The 25,371-nt window shown below is 34.7% G+C and overlaps 1 protein-coding gene across 9 annotated transcripts in view; it reads left to right on the top strand.

Annotated features, from left to right (window-relative positions):
- Positions 1-25,371, top strand: part of pbx3b (pre-B-cell leukemia homeobox 3b) — a 128,231-nt gene that overhangs the window by 43,160 nt on the left and 59,700 nt on the right. For 3 of the 9 annotated variants that reach the window (XM_077715368.1, XM_077715367.1, XM_077715366.1), the window contains exons 1-2: positions 5,349-6,685; positions 7,242-7,315. In XM_077715368.1, coding sequence (XP_077571494.1) covers positions 6,438-6,685; positions 7,242-7,315 — 322 coding nt within the window. In that variant the 5' untranslated portion in view covers positions 5,349-6,437. Of the gene's footprint in view, positions 1-5,346; positions 6,686-7,235; positions 7,316-25,371 lie in introns of those variants that run through there. The other 6 variants (XM_077715363.1, XM_077715361.1, XM_077715362.1 and 3 more) reach the window with 4 other exon arrangements.

The raw sequence follows: 25,371 nt of genomic DNA, 5'->3' as shown, positions 1-25,371 counted from the left end.
TCACGCTGATGAATGGAAAGCCCTGCCAGATTACTTGATTTGATAAGCAGTACAACCCATCGGAAACATAATACATCACAAATTGTTTTGTCAACAATTTATGATACCATTTATCAAATGACCATCGCAGTGGGCTGAGTTATGGTGTCATAGCTGGCATAATGTCAATACTCAAGCTGAACACAGGGCAGCTTGGCCGCCGTGATTTAGACACCATACATCGCGACCTCTTCGTAGGATTTTTTTTCTTTCTTCATTAGTAGCTTGGAAAGTCCTTTTGGAAGAGTTGAATCATTGTAAATCCGGTTTTAACTCAACTGAGATGTTAATCGACCTTTTTAGGTGTTATGTGGATGTTTGATTTGGATTTTGTTGTTTTGAAAGTCAATCACCGACAAGCATACATTTCTTAATAACTGTCGGAAAGGGATTTGACTGTTGTTTTCGACATAGAAATTCAATGTAATTCTTAAGAATCTCAAAGACGCGTATTGTGTTCAAAAGATAAAGTGCTTTTTGTCCACCTACAGAAAATGGCAACATGAAGTCAAAGATTTAGAAAAACTTAAAGCACTCTTTTTAAAACAGTAGTTAAAAAACTGTAGTTTAAAAAAATACACTTTTCTGTGTGCAAGTTGAATTAGGGCTTTCAAAACTGTCACATTATTTCAACTAAGAAATAGAATACATTTAAAGTGTGTCAAAGTGGTGGGCCGGGGGCCAAATCTGGCCCGATGCATCATTTTTTTTGTGGCCCGGGAAAGTAAATCATGAGTGTCGATTTTCTGTTTTAGGATCAAATTAAAATGAGGAGTATAGATGTATATTCAATTTCCTGATTTTCCCCCTTTTAAATCAATAATTGTCATTTTTTAATCAATTTTTGTGTTTTTAGTTCAAAAATCATTTGTTAAATCAAAAAAATATATCTAAAAAAAGCTAAAACAAACATTGTTTTAGATCTATTACCAAAATGAATATGCAGGGTTTTTAATCCAGTTTTTTTAATCCATTTTTATTAAAAAAAGTAAATATTATATCAAAAATTGTCCGGCCCACATGAAATCAAATTGACGTTCAAGCGGCCCGCGAACCAACCCGATTCTGACACCCTTGATTTAAATCATTGTTTCTATTGAGAGAAAAGTCAGATATAAGCTACATTTTTGTGCAAGTTTCTCAGGTTGCCATTCTCAACATTTTCCAGTCGAATCAAGCTTTCCCACAAATTCAAATTGATCATCTTCTAACCCAAAAAATCCCACACCAAATATCCCCATGACCTCTTTTACACTTCCCCCTAAAATACTGTGAAATCCTGCACCCTGAACTTCTCGCCGCATTACTCTCCTCACAACAGAGCAAGCCACTCCATCAGCAAATGCTAATCTTCTAATTAACAAGCTAATTAGGCAATTACAGCTTTGCTGAAGGATGCCTAAATGAAATATGACAACACAGTCACTTTGTACAGCACCTGTGGGTCTTTTCACATGTCACAACGAGGAGCACCATGACAAAGTATCGTCTCTAACGTTCCTTCCCGCCTTCTCGTTTAAAAAAATCGCGTTTTAGCTGCTTTTTTTGTCGTCAATTTTCGCTAAGAGACGAAATAGCAATGCTACGATCTCGGATTTGACGTGAACATTTGAACTAGTCGTGCCAGACTCTGGGAGTCGTCATACGCTGTCACATAGAGAAATGAATTATGTTGACACGGGGCTGAAAACAATAGTGAGTAGAGGCCCGCTATGCCATGCAATGAAGAATCATGCACTGCAACAGAGGAGAGAAGCTACCTTCGTACCTTTGAGCCCTTTTGTGACAGGTATGTGGTGTGACTTGACAGCTCAGTATTTCAATGATAAATGTAGCAGTCTTGGGAGTCCCGTTTGCTAAACTCAAGAGTGGCTTGCTCTTTTACTTCAAGGTCAAATAAATGAACCATACTAACTGCTAAAGACCTGTTTTTTTCTTTTTTTTTTTGGTGTATGTTTGCTTACGTCAGAGTTTGGAGAGGAATTTGACAGGTTGGGGATAAAGTTGGGTGTGTTTGTAGTATTTTAGAGTTTAAGGTATTTGGGGAGGATGTTTTGAGGTTGTGAAAGTAGGATTATGTGGAGAAAAGCTGATTTTAAAGATTTATTAACTTCTAAAAATGTTGTTGTTTTTTGTGGGTTTTTAATTGTTTTCTTAGGTTGGATTTTGAAGAGGAATTGGACAGGTTTGGCACAAAGTTGGAGGTTTTGGAGTTTTTAAGATATCTAGAAAAGATGTTTTGAGGAAAGAAAGCAGGATTATATGGAGAAAACCTGATTTAAAGATGTACTAACTTCTAAAATCTTGTTTTTTAGTGGAATTTTTATTATATGTTATCTTAGGTGGATTTTTAATAGGGATTTGACAGATTCAGCACAAAGTTGGAGGTTTTGGAGTTTTTAAGATATCTAGGAAGGATTTTTTGAAGTTGTTAAAGCAGGATCATATGAACAGAAACCTAATTTAAAGAGTTACTAACTTCTACAACTCTTTTTTTTTTAGTGGAGTTTTCATTATATGTTATCTTAGGTTGGATTTTTAATAGGGATTTGACAGGTTGGGCACAAAGTTGGATGTATTTGTAGTATTTTAGATTTTAAGGGTTAGGGTTAGGGTTAGGGTTAGGGTTAGGGTTAGGGTTAGGGTTAGGGTTAGGGTTAGGGTTAGGGTTAGGGTTAGGGTTAGGGTTAGGGTTAGGGTTAGGGTTAGGGTTAGGGTTAGGGTTAGGGTTAGGGTTATCTAGGAAGAATGTTTTGAGGTTGTAAAAGCAGGATTATATGAAAAATAATAATTTAAAGACTTACTATCTTCTAAAAATCTTGTTTTTAAGTGGACTTTTCATTATACGTTTTCGTACATTAGATTTTTAACAGAAATTTGACGGGTTAAATCTTGTAAAATGACAATTCAAATCAATGTACATGCTAATTCAGTGTTGATCAAATTTAAGGAGGTTTTGAATTTTTGAAATAAAGCAGGATTTTTATAGAGAAAGTCTAATTTAAAGCTTTTCTAAATTCTAAAAATCTTGTTTCTTGTGGACTTTTCATGATGTTTTCTTATGTTAGATTTTGAACAAGAATTTTAACTAGTTCCATCTTGTATAATGGCATAAAAACATTCAATTAAATTCAGTGTTGATCAAATTTAAGAAGGAGATTTTTTAATATGTGAAAAAAGCATGATTTTCTATGGAGAAAAGACATAAGGCATTAGATATAAGGATTTTATATCAGTTTTTTTTGTTTCAGAGACAGACAAGAATCACTATTTACTAAAGCTTGGCATTTTATGGTTAAAAATGCTATTTGAAGTGAGCTTTTTGGTAGGCTAGTTATTAGCATTAGAATAATCACCATTGTTAATTCCAGTGGGAAAAGAATGTATATTATTTGCATTATTCAGATTTTTTTATGCATAAATATATCCATTAGTTCATATAACATGGGACAAAAGGCAAAAAATTATTTACAGTACCCAGATAGAGAGTGACAGATGTGACAGAGTGGGAACTAAACCCACGACAGTTTAGTCATATATTATCACTGACACGAATGTGGCGTGTTAAAAAGAACTCATTTTATTCATTGGCTGTCATTGATGTCAACTCCATTTTTACTGGGAAGCAGGAGGATGGCCCTACCAGAACTCCTTGTCAAACTGGAAGCCAGTTCTCCCAGTTAAAATGGATTGGACATTTTTTAAATGTCAATATAGGCTATTAGTTAAATTTTATGGAAAAAAACAAGTTATTGGAGCCTTAACTAGAGTTTATTTCAGTTTCTATTCACTTCAATGTTAAAAATGTTTTTTTTTCAATCATCACAAGGGTTGCAGGGGTGCTGGAGTCTATCCCAGCCAATAAATGTCAATAGAAGCTATTAGTAAAATTTTATGGGAAAAACAACTTGTTATTGGGGTCTTAACTGGAGTTTATTTCAGTTTATATTCATTTTAATGTTAATCAAGTTTTTTTTTCATTCATTACAAGGGTCGCAGGGGTGCTGGAGTCTATCACAGCCAATGATGTTGAATTCATTCTCATACTTGTAACTAGAGACAATTTTGTAGTGCTCAACTAGCTTATCGCGCATGAAATGGGGATTGGAAGTAAAGTATATTACCCAGAGAAAACCCACACAGGCATGGAAACAACATTTTCCACATAGGAACGTCGGGAATTCAACCCACGATCCCAAAACCATATGGAGTGGTTAACTAGCCTATCACTCATGTATGGGTATTTGAAGTAAACCATACTACCCGGAGAAAAACCACACAGGCATGGAAACAGCATTTTCCTCATAGAAAGCCCAGGGAATTGAACCCTCGATCCCAGAGCTATATGACAGATGTGCAACCACTTTAATTAGTTGTTAATTCCACTTACTCATTACAAATGTGAACATTTTGTATCTTAAATGACCCCAATGTGATTCCTAAGCAAGTTTTTTTATGAAGCTAAAAAGCAAAAATAGTTACTTCCCCTTTAAATTTCTAAAAAAAATACACATTAAAACTCCTTCCAATGACCAATTCCTAAAATCCAAAAGTTTTATCTTTAAAAAACAGATTTATTTATGAAGCTACATTTCTGTAAAACAAGCAAAAAAATAGTTACTTCCCCTTTAAATTTCTAACAAATACACATTAAAACTCCTTCCAATGACCAATTCATACAATACTGAAGTTTTATCTTTAAAAAACAGATTTACATCTTCCCATTTCATTCCAAAGCTGTTATTTATGAAGTTACATTTCTGTAAAACAAGCAAAAAAATAGTTACTTCCCCTTTAAATTTCTAACAAATACACATTAAAACTCCTTCCAATGACCAATTCATACAATACCGAAGTTTGATCTTTTAAAAAACAGATTCAAATGTTTTTATTTCCTTCTAAAGCTTCCATAAAACACCATAAAAAGCCCCCCTACCCCCTAAAACCCCCCAAAACTCGCATCCATCCCCATACATTTACCCCCTTCGCATCCCTGCAACCCAACAACGTGTCTGCTACCATAGCAACAGCCAAGTAGCACCGAGCACCACCGCCTGCTTTATTTTTTCTGCAATGGATGTCGCTCTTAGCAACGACCAATCACAAGTTGCCATTCCTTTTTTTCCTCTTTCCTCCCTCCCTCTACAAGGGGGCAATGTCGAAGATGGAGGGATTGAGTGGGTGGGCTTTGACCATCATGCATCTGCCAAGCAATAGGATACACTCCTCGTCACTCTCCCTCCATCTAGACGTGGATTGGTGGAGCTTTCTTCAATTTGCAATCATATAAACATGTCTGCCCGTGTGGGGAGCCAAAAAAAGCTTTAGCAGAGGAAAGAAAGCGCGCTGCTCTACATCAAACTGCATAAAAGTATCGTTATGTATTTGCCTGCTTACCTTGCAGGAGTAAATCTCGATTACTACCCGGGAGTGCGATGCATATTGCTGCTTTAAGAAGGACGATTTCCTGCAAAGATTGTGCGTGTTTTTATCATTATAATCAGATGGTTTTAACTAGTCGCTTGTAATATTTTGGGGCTTTTTTTTTTGGTGTGACAGGAGAATAGACCCCTCCTCTTTTAGGGGCGGGGCGTGCATTTCATTTGGTATTTTGTGAGTGTATTTTTTTCTTGCTCTCCCCCCTCGTGTTGCCTGTTCTGACACGTTTGCATTGAGTGAGTGGCATTGGCACACTGTCAATCGCTCACTATCAAACAACATAAAACATACATAGGCTGTAGATCATAAATTTTAGTAAAGGAAACCTATTTTTTTTTAAATTTGCCTTTTTTTTGGTGCATCGCATCCTTATTTGTTTTTTTCTTCTTCCTATATCTGAGCATCGTGTAACTTTTCTCTATTTTTCATTTAAAAACTGTTTTTTTTAATACCTGGACTTCATACCTTACAGTAAGATTTTAAAATTTTTATGTTTTTTTTTTTAAAGAATTATTTGCTGCGCTGGATATTTTTTTTGCACCTCCCGATAAGGATTTTTGTGGACATTTTTTTTATGTATAAGAAGATGCACTGGGAATCCCATGAAGAGCGTCAATAAATGAGAAATCACCCAAAAAAAGGAGCGATTTTTACCAAATCCTAAAGAGAAGAAACAGAAACATCGCAGAGGATAAACATGGACAAGCTTTGGCGATTTTGACAATAGAAGTTTTGCTTTAAGTCCCATTTAAGGCAATATCTTCCCCGTTTTTTGTGCTACTTTGGACCGCGCGTAAAGAGCCGAGCGTCAACTTGGACCGAATTCCACCGTCGCTCGCTATATATCCCTTTTTTTTTAATTATAGTTTTGTTTCTTTAATAAAACGTTAGTGTTTTTAGGTGCCACGCTGCCTTTTAACCTTTTTTGTCACCTGTATATGTTCTAGTCCATTTCGTATATGAGTTTTTCAATTTGCGTGGCTCAGTGCACAGACTCTTTAGCGGCTCCGATGGACGATCAAGCCCGGATCATGCAGTCGATCGGCGGCGTCAGTTTGGCCGGACACTCGGTACAAGGGGGTATGGCTCTTCCGCCTCCCCATGGACACGATGGTACAGACGGGGATGGACGAAAACAAGATATTGGCGATATTCTTCATCAAATCATGACTATAACTGATCAAAGTCTGGACGAGGCGCAAGCAAAGTTGGTTTTTTATTTATTTTAATGATGATATTAGAACTTGTAATCAAACCAACCCCTACCGTTAGAAAAGGGGGTTCTATTCTTATTAAAATGTAACTCCATCACCCCCCTACTGGGTTTAAAAGCAGGCTGGGGTGCATTTAATGACAATGACAATGATCAGGTGCATTTAGCGCCTCATAAAGCTTGAGTACATGAGAAGGATGTCACAGTGGAGATAACAGTTATTAATTGAAATGATTGTATGGCTTGTATTGTTCTAAAAAGTTCATCCATGAACATGTTTTAGTTGACAAATAGTCGTAAAAATGTAACTGCAATACCTCAAAAGAGTAACAAAATACAGTTAAATACCCTAATGAGTGTTTTTTAATGAAATTTGTCATGTTTAGACTAATATTGTTCATTCAAAGTGGCAATTTTGTAGTATATTTGACTTATTATTAATCAGTGTTTTGCCCCAATTTTTATTGACAATGCATGTGATGGTATTTGTACATAACGGACTTATCAGTGAACTTATATCAATATTTTATCTTGTCTTATACTGAAACAGGAAACATGGACTGAACTGCCACAGAATGAAACCAGCACTCTTCAGCGTTCTCTGTGAAATTAAAGAAAAGACAGGTAAGATTTTCTTTTCTACTCTAGTGAAGAAAGTATTGATATATTTTAATAGTTGAGCCGTAGAACAATGGTACTTTTTTTGCATATCAGCGTAAAATATGTCATCCAGGTTGCCTCATTTTGATCAATTTTTTTAGAGTGGAATTATATGCATGCAAAGGAGTTGAATATATTTATAATATTTCATCTAACCAGACTCATGCTTATATATAAATATGAAAAAATTCATAACAAGCCATAAAATACGCTATACGTTAAATCCTCCATACACAAATGACACAGCATGTTTGTTATATTATATATGAATATTTTTATAAACCGAGTGATTAATATTCTGCAAAATAGACTGAAAAGCAATTTTTGCCTGCATGTGGACAGCTTTCTAAAAATAAAATAGCATTGTTAAAAAAAATCAATGATATTATGACATTAATTTTGTCTAATTTTGTCTTTAAAAATCCATTTTGCTTTTTATACACACAAAAACGTGAATAAATGACAAAAACACTTAGTGTGTTAATGGAATTGAACACCTGAGACTAAAATTATTCCCAGTACAAACGTGCCAAAAACACAATTTTTAAGTGTATCTCTTCCACATGTATGCAAATTTCTTTAAAAAAAAAACACTGTAAATTTCCAGTATGCGTACTGTAAAACTAAATACATTAAAATGACTATAATGAGCTCTTTTAATAACACAATTTTATTATAATTGCCTTTGGAAAAAAATGGTTATAATGCAGGTCACATAAGTAAATTCTAAATGCTAAAACAAAACAAGTCAACAAATGGGAATTAAAGAGAAACAACAGTGTGGATTTGGCGTAATTTTAGCACCACGATAACTTGTCAGATTTGTGACCTTTGTGCAGTTTATGAGGAAATTGGCTCGGGGGAGACCATAAAAGTTTATGAACTTCCCCCCCTTACTCAGGTGCCGGTCACAAAGGCAGACGGAGTCGAGGTGCTCAATTTTTTTGTCGCTTGTTAAGACAAAAGAGGCAAAAAAAAACAAATGTCACTGAGAAAATATCTGTTTTTATTAGTCACTACACTTTTTGAAATTACATGGATTTTTAGAAGCACAAAAGTAGTGTTTATCCAATAATTCCATAGTTATTTATATATTAGATGACCTTTTTAATAGACACATACTATATGATTGGCTAACTGGGATTGATTTTGTTGCCGGGCAGTTTTAGGAAGCCTAAATTCTTTGAAATGACATGGATTTTTTGGAACATAAAAGTAGTGTTTACCCAATAATTCCATAGGTATTTATATATTAGATGACCTTTTTGATTGACAGATACTATATGATGGGGTCACTGGGATTGTTTTTGTTGCCGGGCAGTTTTAGGAAGCCTAAATTTAAAAAAATTGGGGTGAAAATGAGTTGTAGGGGGGGAAAAGGATGTATTAAGGGTTACTGTAAATGTTTTAGGAAGAAAGAAGGGGAGAGAGAGGGAGAGAAAGTGGGTTTTGTTGTTAGTTTGGAGTCAGTGACAGAGCTCAGCTGGTGTAGTGGCCTTGTTGGTCACCTTGTTATTGTAGTACGTAGGGTACTTTTTCACTGGCCCGTGTAGTATCGCTCAGAGGGATTCCTCGGCTCTTTTCATGCCTGCTCAGACGGGGGAGGAGGATAAGGCTGATGCAAATGATTTTTAAGACATTGGAAGTAAAAGTATGAGTGTAAACTACAATTGGAATGACAGCTATTGTATATGCTGCACTTTTATGTAGATTGTAGTGCAAAAGTATCATTTAAGTCATAAGCAAAAGCTTTTCAGGACTTTTTTGGGACATGCCAGCATATTTGTATATTTCAAAATACCAGAATATTTATTTACTTTGATATGCTAATTAAGCATTATGCAAGAAATGCGATTAAGTGGAAGCATGAAGTCATTTTTTTGACTGTCTTTAAATTCAGTTGTTATAGCAAAAGGGGGGTTTACATTGAATTTTTTTGCAGGTTTTCGCACGGTAAATGTCGGGATTATTAGTTAAATGATTTAAAAAAATATGTAGAGTGTTTTGATGTCCCCCTAAACTGAAATAATTGACTTTCTATCAATCGGGAGTATTTTTTTTAGCCGCTAGCTGTCATACTACAGTGAATGCATTCATAGAAAATTGCCATCCCGATGAGTTTTTGCAGTGTGAGGTTTATTTGAACCTGCCTTGCTTTCATGCTTGGAAGAGTATTCTCGCAGCGGGAGAAGGCAAAGAATAACAAAAGGTGAAAGATTACCTCCATATGGTATTTTCGGACCAGGAAGAGAGAGGTTCTGTTGCAGGACTCTTCTCTTCAAGTGAGGTTTAATCAATAGAAAGAGATTACAGAGAACTATTACAGGCTAAATCACCGAGCGCCACTGAGAGAGAGGCTTAGTCGTCTCTCCACAGCTCTTTCAGCTACTTTGGCTACGTTTTGACGCGTTGCTTTGGATGAACTTTGACTCCAAATTGGGGATTTTGAAAGAAATGATGGTGAATTAGGAGATTTTTTTTTTTAAAGGTGATGGTAGGCAGGAGAGAGAGGGTGTTAACTAAATACAAGACGGGATGAGATTGTAATTAACCGCAAGCAAGGCAGACTAAAAGCATTACCTGGAGTAAATAGAGTTAGGAGCAAGGCACTAAGCATTTCGGAAATCTATTGGGGACATTGCTTTTAATGTGACTTGACAATGGTAATGAGGTAGCTTGTTTTGGAGGGTTTATCGGTATGATTGGTGAAAGTTTGGGATTTTTTTTTACCATATAGACAGTGCTTAAAACGGTTTTTGAAGTGTTTTTGTGTGTTTTTGTTGTTGGGCTATAAAGTAATGGATTGAAATTTGAGGGGTGAGATTTTATATTTAAGAACAGACAATAAAAATTGCTTTTTTATTCAAATTTGAGCAATTTTTAATAAAACTTTACCACTAAATCGGTTCAATTCAGTATTCCGAGTAATTTGAGAGGTCACATGGTTTGCTTTAGTTAAAAAAAAAAAATCAGGTCAATAATTTTATGTATAATTTCCCCCAAAAACATGTTTTTCACTAAAAAACTCAAAAACCACAAAAATCCGTTCATCCTATCCAACTTTTTATCAAAACAGTTTGCTTTAGTTAAAAAAAAATTCAGGTCAATCATTTTACATACAATTTCCCCCAAAAACATATTTTTCCCCAAAAAACACAAAAACCCACAAAAATCTGTTCACCCTATCCAACTTTTTTATCAAAACATGGTTTGCTTTAGTTAAAAAAAATAAATTCAGGTCAATCATTTCACACATAATTTCCCCCAAAAACATTTTTTTCCCTAAAAAACTCCAAACCCACAAAAATCAGTTCCCCCTACCCAACTTTTTACCAAAACCATTACCTGATCCTTTTCCAACCATCCCCTTTTACAACCCATAACTGATCATTTTCCTTTTCTCCAAGCCCCCATGGCAAAATATTTATGACATAACGGGCTTTTATGTTAAGCGTGTTTTTCCTTTGTGATTTGACCGGCGTTGAAGAGGCTCCAGCACGCTCACGTGAGAATTTTTTTTTAAAAAAACAGCCAGCTATTCAGCAGCAAACACAATTGACTTTGGCTGTGTTTTTTTTTTTGTCTCAGGGAGCCTCAGTCATATGTCTGCAGTGACTAGATAGCGTTGTGCCGAATGGCTTGCACACAGCTGGGTTTCCTGACTGCCTTCAATAGCCAGGCTGCTTTTGCGCTTCCTTCTCTAAAGCACGATGGGGACACGGGGAAGATGCCGCTATTATCCCCCCCAAAACACCCTCCGATTCCCAATCAGTGAAGGAAAAGATGAAGGCGAACCAAACAAAGAACGAGACAGGGCCAAAAAACCCCCACAAAAAACAGAAAAACAAAAGAAAACAAAGACTACGTTTCATTTAGAAGGCTAAATGCTTTTTTAGTTGCAAGTCTATGGATGTCATTGTAAAGCGGCGTCTTCTCCATCGGCGCCCATCTTCTACATGTCTCTCTCTCTCTCTTTTATTTCTTTCTCGCCCTCCTCCTTCTTCTTCTGTCGCCGGAAGCGTTTCTTTCTCCGGCTTTCCCGCACGTGCGATCAACAGCTCGTGATTGTTTTTGCACATACGTTATGCAAATGAGGCTTTATGGCAAGTGGCATAACAATTAGCATCCTCCAACAATATTTTAGTAGGTTAATTGCAAAAAAATCCTGAATTGTACGTCGGAGCTGTTAATTAGGCATGACAGAGGTGGTTGAAATAGTTATCTTCAGGCTGTGGCAGACAGTAGAAACCGGCTGCTTGGGATGCAAAAAGGAAGGATTGATTGGAATGAGTTTTTACAGCGTGTGGATGCAGTAGAATTTTTGTCCTCCTTGCGCACTCAGACTTAAATGTAAACAGGAATTATAACTAAAGAATAATGACTTTTTCCACCTCATAGTGCTGTACATCCGTATTTTGTAATCATTTATCAAGTACCGATGGATTAGGATAAATTACCCAATACTTGTGCAAAATATTGGATTGGATAACTTTATAACTTTATTCATCCCATATTCGGGAAATTTCATTGTTACAGTAGCAAGACGGTGAGAATGCAGATATAGGAAAGGTATTTTAGACATAAATAGATAGGTCATAAGTAAGTTAATAAATAAATAAATACATGAATACTCAAAATAAATGGGTGTGTTGCTGAAATATATGTATAACTAAGACCTACTGTATGTATACATGTACATCTGCGTATATATATATATATATATATATATATATATATATATATATATATATATATATATATATATATATATATATATATATATATATATATATATATATATATATATATATATATATATATATGTATTTGTGTATATATATATATGTATCTGTGTATATATATATATGTATTTGTGTATATATATATATATATGTATTTGTGTATATATATATATGTATTTGTGTATATATATATATATGTATTTGTGTATATATATATATATATATATATATATATATATATATATATATATATATATATATATATATATATATATATATATATATATATATATATATATATATATATATATATATATATACATATACATATACATATATACATATACACATACACATATACACATATACACATATATATATATATATATATATATATATATATATATATATATATATATATATATATATATATATATATATATATATATATATATATATATATATATATATATATATATATATATATATATATATATATATATATATATATATATATATATATATACACACGTATTCACATAGATGTACATGTATACATACAGTAGGTCTTAACAGCCATTTGTTTTGTTAAAAAGTATAATTTGGACTCTAAGTCACACTTTTTTTTATATAGTTTAGCTAATACTCATGTTCAACTTATTTCCTTTTTTTGTTCTCTCCGATCACTGACAGTCTGTTATATTGTTTTTTAGGATATAGTTATCTGAAAAAACTGTTTTAGATATATATAATTATCTTTATTGTTCTAAGTTGACACTGTACGCTTCTCTGTCAACGTATTTGCGTCCACATTCCTCGCCAGGCGATCTAGCATGAAGCACATGTGATAACACGCAGCCACTTATTGGTACTGCATAGTACAAAGAGGTCCTGAGTGAGAAGTGGCTTGCAACACAAGTCCTCTCTCAGTAATGACTCTGCTATTTATAGGTTCCTATTTCATTAGCTCTAGTGTTTCCTCTTGGGACAATAGACACCGTGATGTTCATTTACTCTGTGTACATTACATGCGGACAACTAAATGACCGATCATTTGTGAGTGCGGGGATGCTGGAGAGAAAGCAAGGATGCCTGTCCTTTGCTGTCGCTCACATAACATGCATCATCAGTAGTTTTTCTTTTTTTCTCTCCTTTTTATAAGTGTTTGTCTTGTGTCGGTTTGTTCACAATAGTGCGAGTTAAGAATTGGGGAGTTCAAACTATGCCATGCAAGCCAATTAGGAAAATATTATTTAAAAAATGTCTGCACAAGAAACTAAAGTTGGACGATATTTTGTCACTCATCTCTGTTTTAAAACTAGATGTAGCTTGTAATGTTCACATTGTAGGGCTGGTGTCAAAGTGACGGCCCGGGGGCCAAATCTGGCCCGCCGCAATATTTTGTGTGGCCCGGGAAAGTAAATCATGAGTGCTGACTTTTTGTTTTAGGATCAAATTAAAATGAAGAGTATAGATGTATATTAAATTTCAAGTTTTTTTTCCCCTTTTTTAATCAATTATTGTCATTTTTTAATCATTTTTTTTCAGTTTTTAGTGCAAAAATCATTTTGTAAAATCTAAAAATACATCTAAAAAAAGCTAAAATAAATATTGATTTAGATTGACCAAAAACTAAATATTCAGGTGTTTTAATCCAGTTCATTTAATCCATTTATTAAAAAAAAATCTAAATATTATATCTAAATGAAATCAAGTTGACGATAAAGCGGCTCGCGAGCCAACCCCAGTCTGACACCCTTGTCTTAATCCATCATAACCATTGACAGTCATATGGGAAGCCTGGCAATGTTTCACCAGTTCTCCCAGTCAAAATAGATTGGACATCTAAGGCCATCACGACAGTTAACAAAAAAAACTATTACTTACTTAAAAAATATCCACTATTTTAAAACTTTATCTTTCACAAACCACTGCACAATAGCCACAAAACCACCTATTCAAAACACATCGATACCCCACATTTTAAAACCCATTTCTTCACTCCAAAACAAAAGAATCAAATATATGCTGTTACAAATAAAGATCTCCTATCTCCACTTGCGTTTTTCCCTCCATTTAGAACGATCCATATTGAAGGAAGACATAAAAAAAAGACGGCATCGCAATGAAACTTTAATCAGCATCTTCTCCCGCTTTAATAAGGCAAATAATTCTTATTGGCTACCATGTTAAGATTCCTAATATTTAATTCATTACCAACCTTGCATTATTCTGTGTTAGCCTTGAGTTAAGATCCACTCTACTGCCTTCCAATTGCCAACTGTAGTGAAAAAAAAAAATGCACACGGCTGCATTTTTCCATATGAATTAAGCCACAACACTATTAAATTATTTTGATGTTGTCTCTGGAATAAAATACAAAAGTATAATACCTTTTAACTTTTTTTTTCCTTTATATTAGTCACTAATACTAATAATTAGTGCAAAGAATGAATAAATTATCAAAATGTTTGTTGACAGAATTTTCCTTTTACATTATGAACAATATATTATGAACAAGAGACTAACATGAGAACAAATAAAGTATTTGCAATTTTAACAACACTTTTACACAGTTAAACATATACCGTATTTTCGCGACTATAAGGCGCAATTAAAAGTCTTAAATTTTCTCCAAAATAGACAGTGCGCCTTATAATCCAGTGCGCCTTATATATGGAAAAAAAAAACAGAAAACCAAAAACCACCACTGTCAGATATTAAAAAAACACAAACGCCTGAACTGAAACAATACTGTAAAATATGCAGATGCCATCTCAGTTTACAAAATCTTCCATCATATAGCTCCTCCCCCACTGCAAGATTTTACACAAAAAGAATCCAAAACATCAACAATGGCTGGCTCTAGAGGTGACTGTGAAGTAGTGAGTGCTTCATACCTGGAAGTCAATAGCAATTACCGTATTTTCACGACTACAAGGCACACTTAAAAGTCTTAAATTTTCTCCAAAATAGACAGACAGTGCGCCTTATAATACAGTGCGCCTTATATATGGAAAAAATAACATTCATTGAGGGTGCGCTTTATAATGGGGTGCACCTTATAGTCGTGAAAATACGGTGTTTAAGTGTGTTGTACATAAAACTCATCACTGCTTTCATGTTGTCTGCACGTACTAAAACACTGCGCCCCTTGCGGATAATACAAAAACTACAAATTTTAAAGAAAATTCATATTTTTTTTATACAATACAGCTTTCTTCCCCGGGCCGTACCAAACCACCAGACGGGCTGGATCTGGCCCGCGGGCCGTATGCTTGACACCCCTGCATTATACTATGAGACAGACTACTACTATGACCTCAACCATTGCACAGTACATAAACACTAACTCTCCTGCCTTTGTAATTTAACCAGCTGTCAGTAAAGTATGACCATTGGCTGAGTATACCATTTTTTTAAATATTGTTCTAAGACCTTGAAGTGCATTTTTGTGTCTGAAGTAATGGAAAGATGGCAGCAAGCCAGTAAGGCTAGGTGCTGGCTCATGTTACATTGAAAAAAAAAAAAGCAAGACCCTGTTTTCGTCTCATGGCGAAATGGCTTAATTGGTGTCAGAGCCTCGGGGATAAAGGCTTTTTGCTCTGAAACGCCGCCACACGGGTTCTGCCTTCCCTCAAAACCGGCGTCTGTTGGTGAACTAGCGCTAAGCCGTGGCTTAACAATACCAAATGATGTTTGGGATGACAGAAATTAATATGCTTTTGCTCCCAGAAAGCTATGATTAATGATAGCGAGTGAGGGAATGCTGTTCTTCTTTTTGATAGGCTCGTGGAAAACAACACTAAAGAAGCTACCGTATTTTCACGACTATAAGGCGCACTGCATTATAAGGCGCAGCCTCAATGAATGACATTTTTTCCCATATATAAGGCGCACTGCATTATAAGGCGCACCCTCAATGAGTGGCACATTTTAATTTTTTCCATATATAAGGCGCAATGGATTATAAGGCGCCCTGTCTATTTTGGAGAAAAATTTAAGACTTAAGTGCGCCTTATAGTCGTGAAAATACAGTACGTGTTTTTTAAGGTTTTTTTTTTGTTTTTATTCTGCGTGGAGGCCACTATTAGTTGAAGTACTATTGTTTATTCAATATATTTTTTTGCATTTTTCAGTCTCAGGACAGATTTTGTTGTTTTTCAGCCTTATTCGGTATCAAACTTGACTGTAGAAGCTAAATACAGTATTTTCCATATATAAGGCGCACCACATAATAAGGCGCATCGCATTATAAGGCGCACCCTCAATCAATGGCACATTTTATTTTTTTCCATATATAAGGTGCACTGGATTATAAGGCGCCCTGTCTATTTTGGAGAAAATGTAAGACTTTTAAGAGCGCCTTATAGTCGTGCAAATACGGTAATGCTAATTCTGCTACCATTGCAAAGGGATACTGAGGTGGTTTGTGGTAATAATTACGAATGAGAGCGTTTTAAATATCCTGAACGTCATGCTGATAGTATTTTTCATAACGTAAGTTGAGATGATTTAAGGTGATAACATGGCGGAATTGGCACCCGCTATTGTGAGGGTTGTGCCAAGACTAAACAATCCTAATTTGGATCAGAACCAAATCATAGGGATTGGTAGATATGCATATAATGCATAATGTCTGCATTGTGTCATTAAGGTTCATGCATTATTCAGTGGGGAATTAAGTGGAATGTATCATAATAGACGCTCACTTTGTAAGCAAAACGAGGGGAAAAATCTTCGAGGTTTTTTCGGTAAACTTTCGGTAGCTCAATCCACTCCTAATTTTAAATAGTCGAGTAAATGCTGCGAAATAACCGAGGTGCGAACACTATCCATGCATTATTCAGTGGGATGTTAAGGAAAATGTATCACGATACCCGCTCATGTTGTAAACCAGTGTCAAAGTGGCGGCCCGGGGGCAAAAATCTGGCCCGCCACATCATTTTGTTTGGCCCGGGAAAGTAAATCATGAGTGCCGACTTTCTGTTTTAGGATCAAATTAAAATGAAGACTATAGATGTATATTAAATATCCTGATTTTCCTCCTTTTAACCCGATAATTGTTTTTTTTCAACCATTTTTTCTATGTTTTTAAGTTCAAAAATTCTTTGGTAAAATATAAAAATATATTTAAAAAAAGCTAAAATAAACATTATTTTAGATCTATAAAAAACTGAATATTCAGGACTTTTAATCAAATTAAAATGAAGATTATAGATGTATATTAAATATCCTGATTTTCCTCCTTTTAACCCGATAATTGTTTTTTTTCAACCATTTTTTCTATGTTTTTAAGTTCAAAAATTCTTTGGTAAAATATAAAAATATATTTAAAAAAAGCTAAAATAAACATTATTTTAGATCTATAAAAAACTGAATATTCAGGACTTTTAATCAAATTAAAATGAAGATTATAGATGTATATTAAATATCCTGATTTTCCTCCTTTTAACTCGATAATTGTAATTTTTTAAACCATTTTTTCTATGTTTTTAAGTTCAAAAATCCTTTTGTAAAATATAAAAATATATTTAAAAAAAAGCTAAAATAAACATTATTTTAAATCTATAAAAAACTGAATATTCAGGTCTTTTAATCCAATTCTTTTAATCCATTTATAAAAAAAATCTAAATATCTAAATTGGTCCAACCCACATGAAATCAAGTTGACGTTAAAGCAGTCCACAAACCAACCCGAGTCTAACACCCTCTCCTCTACACCTACAAATTAAAACTCAAATTCCATTCAAATATCTTCCCCACCAAAACTTTTCAAACTCCCCTCGTTTATGTCAACTTAGTATTAAGCTTCGCCCCAGACTCTGACGAGTCAAGAATAAGTACTCTCTTCTCCTTATTAAAGAAAAAGTCTCGAGGGTGGGTATGGAAAAGAAAGGAACAAAAATCCAACCAAGACTATACACTAAGTATGGAAGGGCCTGCCTGGGGGCAGTACAAAGCAACCCTCCTATCGCTTCCCTCATCAAGCATGGATTCTAATCAGGGCTGGGGAGATATAAGATGCTCAGTCATTAAATAAATTAACTCTGCCACTCCATGCTCTCCTTCAACGCCCGGGAGAGGCTCGCCGTGATCTGCATACTTACACGACTTCACCTTCACGCCGTAGCCTAGCGGTTTACGCCATTTAACAATGAACGTAGAATATTTAGACGAGTATAAGTAACCACGCCCCCTTGTCCCGACACCAGTGATTCCGTTGGCTAGCAAAGCTTTTACTTAATTGCATTAAAAGTATCTAAAGAAAAGCACGTGACCGTTATGGAGATTTTTCCATCAGGAAAATGTACAAAGCTCGCCATCACGGGCGGTCAAAACTGACAATTTCCTTGAGAATTTTCCACATTTTCCTCTGATGTGTTAAAGTGGCGGCCTGGGGGCCAATTCTGGCCCGCCGCATCATTTTTTGTAGTCCGGGAAAGTAAATCATGAGTGCCGATTTTCTATTTTAGGATAAAATTAAAATGAAGAGTATAGATGTATGTAAAATTTCCTGATTTTCCCCCTTTTAAATTAATAATTGTAATTTTTAATCATTTTTTCTGTGTTTTTTGTTCAAAAATCATTTTATAAAATCTAAAAATATATTGTAAAAAAGCTAAAATAAACATTATTTTAGATTAAACATGGGCAAACTATGGCCCGCGAGCCACATCCGCCCCGCTAGGCTTTTTAATCCGTCCCCCCGACGTTATCCAAATATCTTTTTTCCAAAATGGCGCCATCACCCAGAAACCAGTGGCAATAGCTCTGTCCACTCTTATTTGTTTTTTTTGTGTTATACAGCCCCTCCATCTTTTTTAAATGACATTTTAATATTTCTTAATACATTCCTTTTTACTTTACTTTGTACTTTAGACTTTTTACTTGAATGATGAGTGATAAGAATATTAATACTTTAGTCCTTTTTTTCTATTTATGTTCCATATGTACTGTTAACGGATGCACTTTTTTATATGTATCATATCTTGTGCTGACCCCGCCCATCTGTCACATTTTTAAAGTCAATGTGGCCCCCGGGCTAGCAAAGCTTTTACTTAATTGCATTAAAAGTATCCTGAAAAAAAGCACGTGACCGCTATGGAGATTTTTCCATCAGGCAAATGTACAAAACTCGCATCACAGACGGTCAAAACTGACAAGCGCCTTTAGCGTAGCACCTACATTACAAACAGATCAATAAAAAATGGAGACTCCCTCACTTTTAAACTCGTATCCCATCACCCGACATCATCTTCCTCGACGGTATAGCGTGTAAAAAAAAAAAAAAAAGTGTACGGTTAATTCCCATCCATCATTTGGACAGAACGAGCGCTTATTTCAAAAAGCCGCTGTGAGGCGTTCAGGCGCATCCAGTCAGCAGAATGTCAGTTGACAAAAGTTGCCATTTGAATTTCCAACCCGCATTTTGCGGAGATAAACGTAGCGGGAAAACCCTTACGCTGCAATTTATATCATTTTAATTTAACATTACTCAGGGAGGAACTACCTGGGAGAGAAGAAGTACGTATTAGAGGAAGGAAGAAATGAACAGAGGAGTCTAGGGATTCTCTCTCGGAGACGGAATTAAATATTCATGTGTCTCCGCCTAGGACAGCGGCGATACAGATCATTATTATTATGGCAACCGTGGCATTTTCTTCGCACCTTTTGGTTATTTGCCGGCATTTATTCGGCTATTTTAAATTAGCAGGAGTGGATTTTGCCAATGAAAGTTTTCACTAAAAACAAGACCTTGATAGGCAGTTTTTACTACTAAATGTACCCAAATTCCATTAGTAGTTTTTAACCCTTTATGACCTTTTACACTACTTGCATTTGAGGAAAATTATGTTTGTTTTCCTGATAAATTAGATATAGTACATAACTATTATCCAAAATATATGACAAATTTGAAACGTTTTGTTTTTAAAGGACGATTATGGATTAGATTTTAAGATTTTTTTTCTGATTTGACCTTCGGAGGCTTCAAAAAATGTGACCATTACTCACATATTCAATTAATTTATACGTATACAAACACAGGAATGGATTTATATTGTTATTATAGAGATTTTAAGAAAAATAACTCAATTTAGGCCAAAATATCTAAACAAAACGACCACATATTACAAAAATACATGCTATTTTAGACTTTCCACCCTTTAAAAATGTCCATTCTAATGCAGCAATACCTCATTTAAAACCATAAAAACATCCCTAGTATTGTCTTTTAACTCCTATAAAAATAAAAAAATCAATGTGAGCAGACTTATGATTTTCACGTGCGAATATCGAACAAAAACGCATTTATTGTCTGCATGCGTGCATCCATGTTTGTCTTTGGCGTCCTCTGCCATAAAGACAAACGTGGGAAAACCAAACAAAGTGTGTCACATTGGCAGTACATTCTGTCAGCTATATTGAGCTAAAGTTGAAAAAAATCATGACCTTCCTCTTTGCCAGCATGTTTCTCACCCAGCCAAAACTATGCCCTCTAGATCTATACCGGGGGGTGGGAGGGAAGGCAAACAACAGGGGGGGAAAATAAGCCAACATCGTAATTGGGAGTGGGCGTCGGCATAATCAAATATTTCTGGTAGCAATCACCAAAAATGAAGGTGAGGCGGACAATACAAAAAAAAAAACCTTTCTAAATAGAAACAAAAAACATCATTAGTAATGTTGCAGCCGCCTCACAAAGAGGAAATACAGTGTTCCCTCGGTTATCGCGGTTAATGGGGACCGGGACCACCCGCGATAAGTGAATTTCCGTGAAGTAGGGATTCCCCTTCAAAAATGCTTAATTTGAATTACCGTATTTTCACGACTATAAGGCGCAATTAAAAGTCTTACATTTTCTCCAAAATAGACAGTGTGCCTTATAAATGGAAAAAACAGAAAACCAAAAACGAAAAACCACCACTGTCGGATATTAAAAAAACACAAACGCCTAAACTGAAACAATACTGTTAAATATGCAGATGCCATCTTAGTTTAGGGTTATGGTTAGGGTTAGGGTATTTAGTGTATTTAGTGTATTTTTTAATTTTTTTTTTCATTTTATTTTATTAATTTTTTTCCAAAATAGACAGTGCACCTTATAATACAGTGCGCCTTATGATACAGTGCGCCTTATGATACAGTGGGCCTTATAATACAGTGCGCCTTATAATACAGTGCGCCTTATGATACAGTGCGCCTTATGATACAGTGCGCCTTATGATACAGTGGGCCTTATAATACAGTGCGCCTTATAATACAGTGCGCCTTATATATGGAAAAATGTCATTCATTTAGGGTGCGCCTTAGAATGCGGTACGCCTTATAGTCGTGAAAAAACGGTAAATTCAAATTTTATTTATTTATTTTTTATCATTATTATTATTTTTTTATTATTTTTTTTACCCCCTTGTATACAGTACACCATATAGAATACGGGTAGAGAGAGAGTGAAATTCATATAACAAAAAAAAACTGTAAAATATGTTTTTTCAATGTAATATTTGTATTTTTTTTCCAAAAAAAATCTGCAAAGCTCTGAGTCCGCGGTAGCTGAACCGCGAAGTAGCGAGGGAACACTGTAATCTCATCCGGCATGGCTGTCAAGTGTTATTCAAATAAAAGCGGCCTTGCATTTGAATAACAGCCGAATTTTGAATTAATTAATCAGACGAGATAGTCTAGGCCTTTTCTCATTAGTCTACAGGTCAGGATAGGGAAGATATATGCGGCGGTGATGATATACTTGTCTTTAATAGTGATTTATGGAGATTTTGGATTGTAGTCGATTTGTCAAAGAGGGTCCGCTAGTAGAAAAATAGGAGCATGCATATTTCATTAGCTAATCTTGGATACGGTCTGTGATGGTAAAAGATATGCTTCTTTTGTTTAGATGCGCTTTTTTTTCTGAGTGACTCTTCTCAATTCTAGGCGGGAGCACACACACACTTGTGCGCACGCAAATGTGTGTGCTTAACTACAACACAAACACACACTTTTAATCTCCTTTCATAGATCTTCCCCATTTTACTTTTTCCTATGCAATTAAGCCGGAGCTGTAAATTATAACTGTGTCGTACTTTAATTATCACGGTGTAAAAATAGAGTTCCTGTCTTTGATAGGATTTCATTAATTCACTCAGTATTCCATGTCTAAGTAAGTCAAACTTTTTTTTCTTCTTCAATGTAGGCAAGAAGATCCTTGACTAAAAAAACACACTTTTTGACCCAAATATGTGCATATAAATGTGTATATATAAATATATATGCATTTATTTATATATACATATATACACATATACACATTTACACAGATACACATACACAAACATATACACGTATAAACACATACACATACATATACACATATATACACATTTACACGTACATATCCACAAATACACATACGTAAACACAGATACACAAATACCCATGTACATAAACACAGATACAAAAATACACATACATAAACACAGATACACAAATACACATGTACATAAACACAGATACACAAATATACACAAATACACGTACATAAACACACATACAAAAATATACACAAATACACATTTACACAAATATACACATAAACACATTTACATTTACATAGATACACAAATACACAAATACATGAACACAAATACATGAACCCAAATAGACATTTACATATACATAGATACACAAATACACAAATACATGAACACAAATACACATATACATGAACACAGATACACAAACACACTTACATTTACATAAACACAGATACACAAATATACACAAAACATGTACATAAACACACATACCAAAATATACACAAATACACATTTGCACAAATATACACATATACACATTTACATATACATAGATACACAAATACACAAATACATGAACACAAATACATGAACCCAAATACACATATACACATTTACATATACCTAGATACACAAATACACAAATACAGGAACACAAATACACAAATACATGAACACAAATACATTAACACAAATACACAAATACATAAACACAAATACACAAATACATGAACACAAATACACAAATACATGAACACAAATACACAAATACATGAACACAAATACACAAATACATGAACACAAATACACAAATACACATATACATGAACACAGATACACATAAACACTTACATATATATAAACACAGATACACAAATACACACACACATATACACACATTTACACACATACACACATTCACTTATACACATACACCAATACACGAATACACATATACACATATACACTCATCCACACATACACCTATACACATACATATATACATATACATTATTATATATCTCAAGAGAGGACAAAAGTGAGAAATGGAAAAAGTCAACAACCTAGTGACGCATGCCATTTTAGCTCCTAAATTTAATAACCATATTCTATAAACTGTCCTTTTTTACACATGGATAAAACAGACATGCTGCAAATGCAAGCAATGGCCATAACTATGCCCAAGCCATGGTAAATAAAAAGTGTGCGCTAGAGCCACGTCGCCGACCGTCCAAGCAGCCCACACAAAATGCAACAACAGCGGTGTGACAAAACATTCAAGCAAATTGCTGTCAGGCTGCCGTAAGCGCAAGTGCAGCGATTTTTATCTGACACGTGGAAGCCCCAGACACGCGACACTGACACGTATAGCCGCAACACCTTTTGAAAAACGCCTGATAAAAATCAGCATATGCCTAAAGCTCTGCATAACAATGGCCATCATTATTTGATATTACTCCCTCCTCTTTCCTTCAAGAATCGGTCCGAAATGGAAAGATATGTCTACGTACGTTTTTAAAGGCTGGATAATAAACGATCGTGGGTTCTTATTAGCATAGAGTCAGTGCAAATGTACAGTTCAAGTCTTATCAAAGAGTACAGAAGACCGTTTTAGATTCATGTAGAATTATTTATTGTTCAGAGCAAAGGCCCTTGTTTCGGTTTTTGTGTGAACTGGAAGCTAATTCCAAGGTGAGGACTTAAATGCAACATTAGGCACAATTTGATCGGGTATATGGCATAAAAAGGCACATTTATGATGGAAATAATGATTTTTGTTTTGGTTTTTGATTACAAAACAGAATTTTTGTTTCATTTGACTAGGCTCATATGCTCCTTCACAATTTTCCGCATTTTCATGTGTCAAAGTGGCGGCCTGGGGGCCAAATCTGGCCCCCCGCATCATTTTGTGTGGCCCGGAAAAGTCAATCATGAGTGCTGACTTTCTCTTTTAGGATAAAATTAAAATGAAGAGTATAGATGTATATCACATTTCCTGATTTTTCTCCTTTTAAATCAATAATTGTCAATTTTTTATCATTTTTTTTGTTTTTTTGTTCAAAAATCTTTTTGTAAAATCTAAAATTATAAATAAAAAAAGCTAAAATAAACATTGTTTTAGATCAGACATGGGCAAACTATGGCCCGCGGGCCACATCCGTCCCGCTAAGCTTTTTAATCCGGCCCAGATTTTTTTTCCAAGTAGCTCTGTCCACTCATTTGTTTTTCATGTTTTACAGCCCGTCCATCTTTTTTTTAAATGACATTTTAATATTTCTTAATACATTCCTTTTTACTTTGTACTTTATACTTTTTACTTTAACGATGATTGATAAGTATGTTAACACTTTAGTCCTTTTTTCTGTTTATGTTTCATATGTACTGTTAACGGATGCACTTTTTTATATGTATCGTATCTTGTCCTGACCTGGCCCATCTGTCAAATTTTTAAAGTCAATGTGGCCCTCCCGGGGCTGAAAAGTTTGCCCACCCCTGCTCTAATGGATAATGATATCCACTGAGTCAACTGAAATGATCATCTTCATCGCTTAAAATTATTTCCAATACAAAAGCAGTCACTACAGAATGCACATCTATTCTCTCCCGTATTGTTATTTTCTCTCTTATAGTTTCCTAATGAGGAATCGGCCCTCATTATGATTTTAAGGATGAGAGAGGAAAGCTTTTAATTAATGATATGTAAATGGTTTTGAATTGATTATGTTACAATATCAAGAGAGATGGGTAGAAGCTGTGGTGTAATATATTTTAATTAAGAATTAATTAAAAATGATGGCAATTTTATCCAGACTCCTACAAAATAGAAAACGGATTCTCGGTCACAATTAAATCAGCCTTTTGATTAAATAAACACACGTATGTGAATAGTATTCATAGAGGAGTTAGATATATTAAATCCCACAAAGAGTTATACTAAAGGGGGGGAATAATGGATGCTTGT

The sequence above is a fragment of the Stigmatopora nigra genome, chromosome 4, assembly GCF_051989575.1.
Source record: "Stigmatopora nigra isolate UIUO_SnigA chromosome 4, RoL_Snig_1.1, whole genome shotgun sequence".
In the NCBI taxonomy this organism is placed as follows: domain Eukaryota; kingdom Metazoa; phylum Chordata; class Actinopteri; order Syngnathiformes; family Syngnathidae; genus Stigmatopora; species Stigmatopora nigra.
The sequence above is the reverse complement of the archived record's forward strand: the minus strand, read 5'-3'. Positions and strand labels throughout refer to the sequence as shown.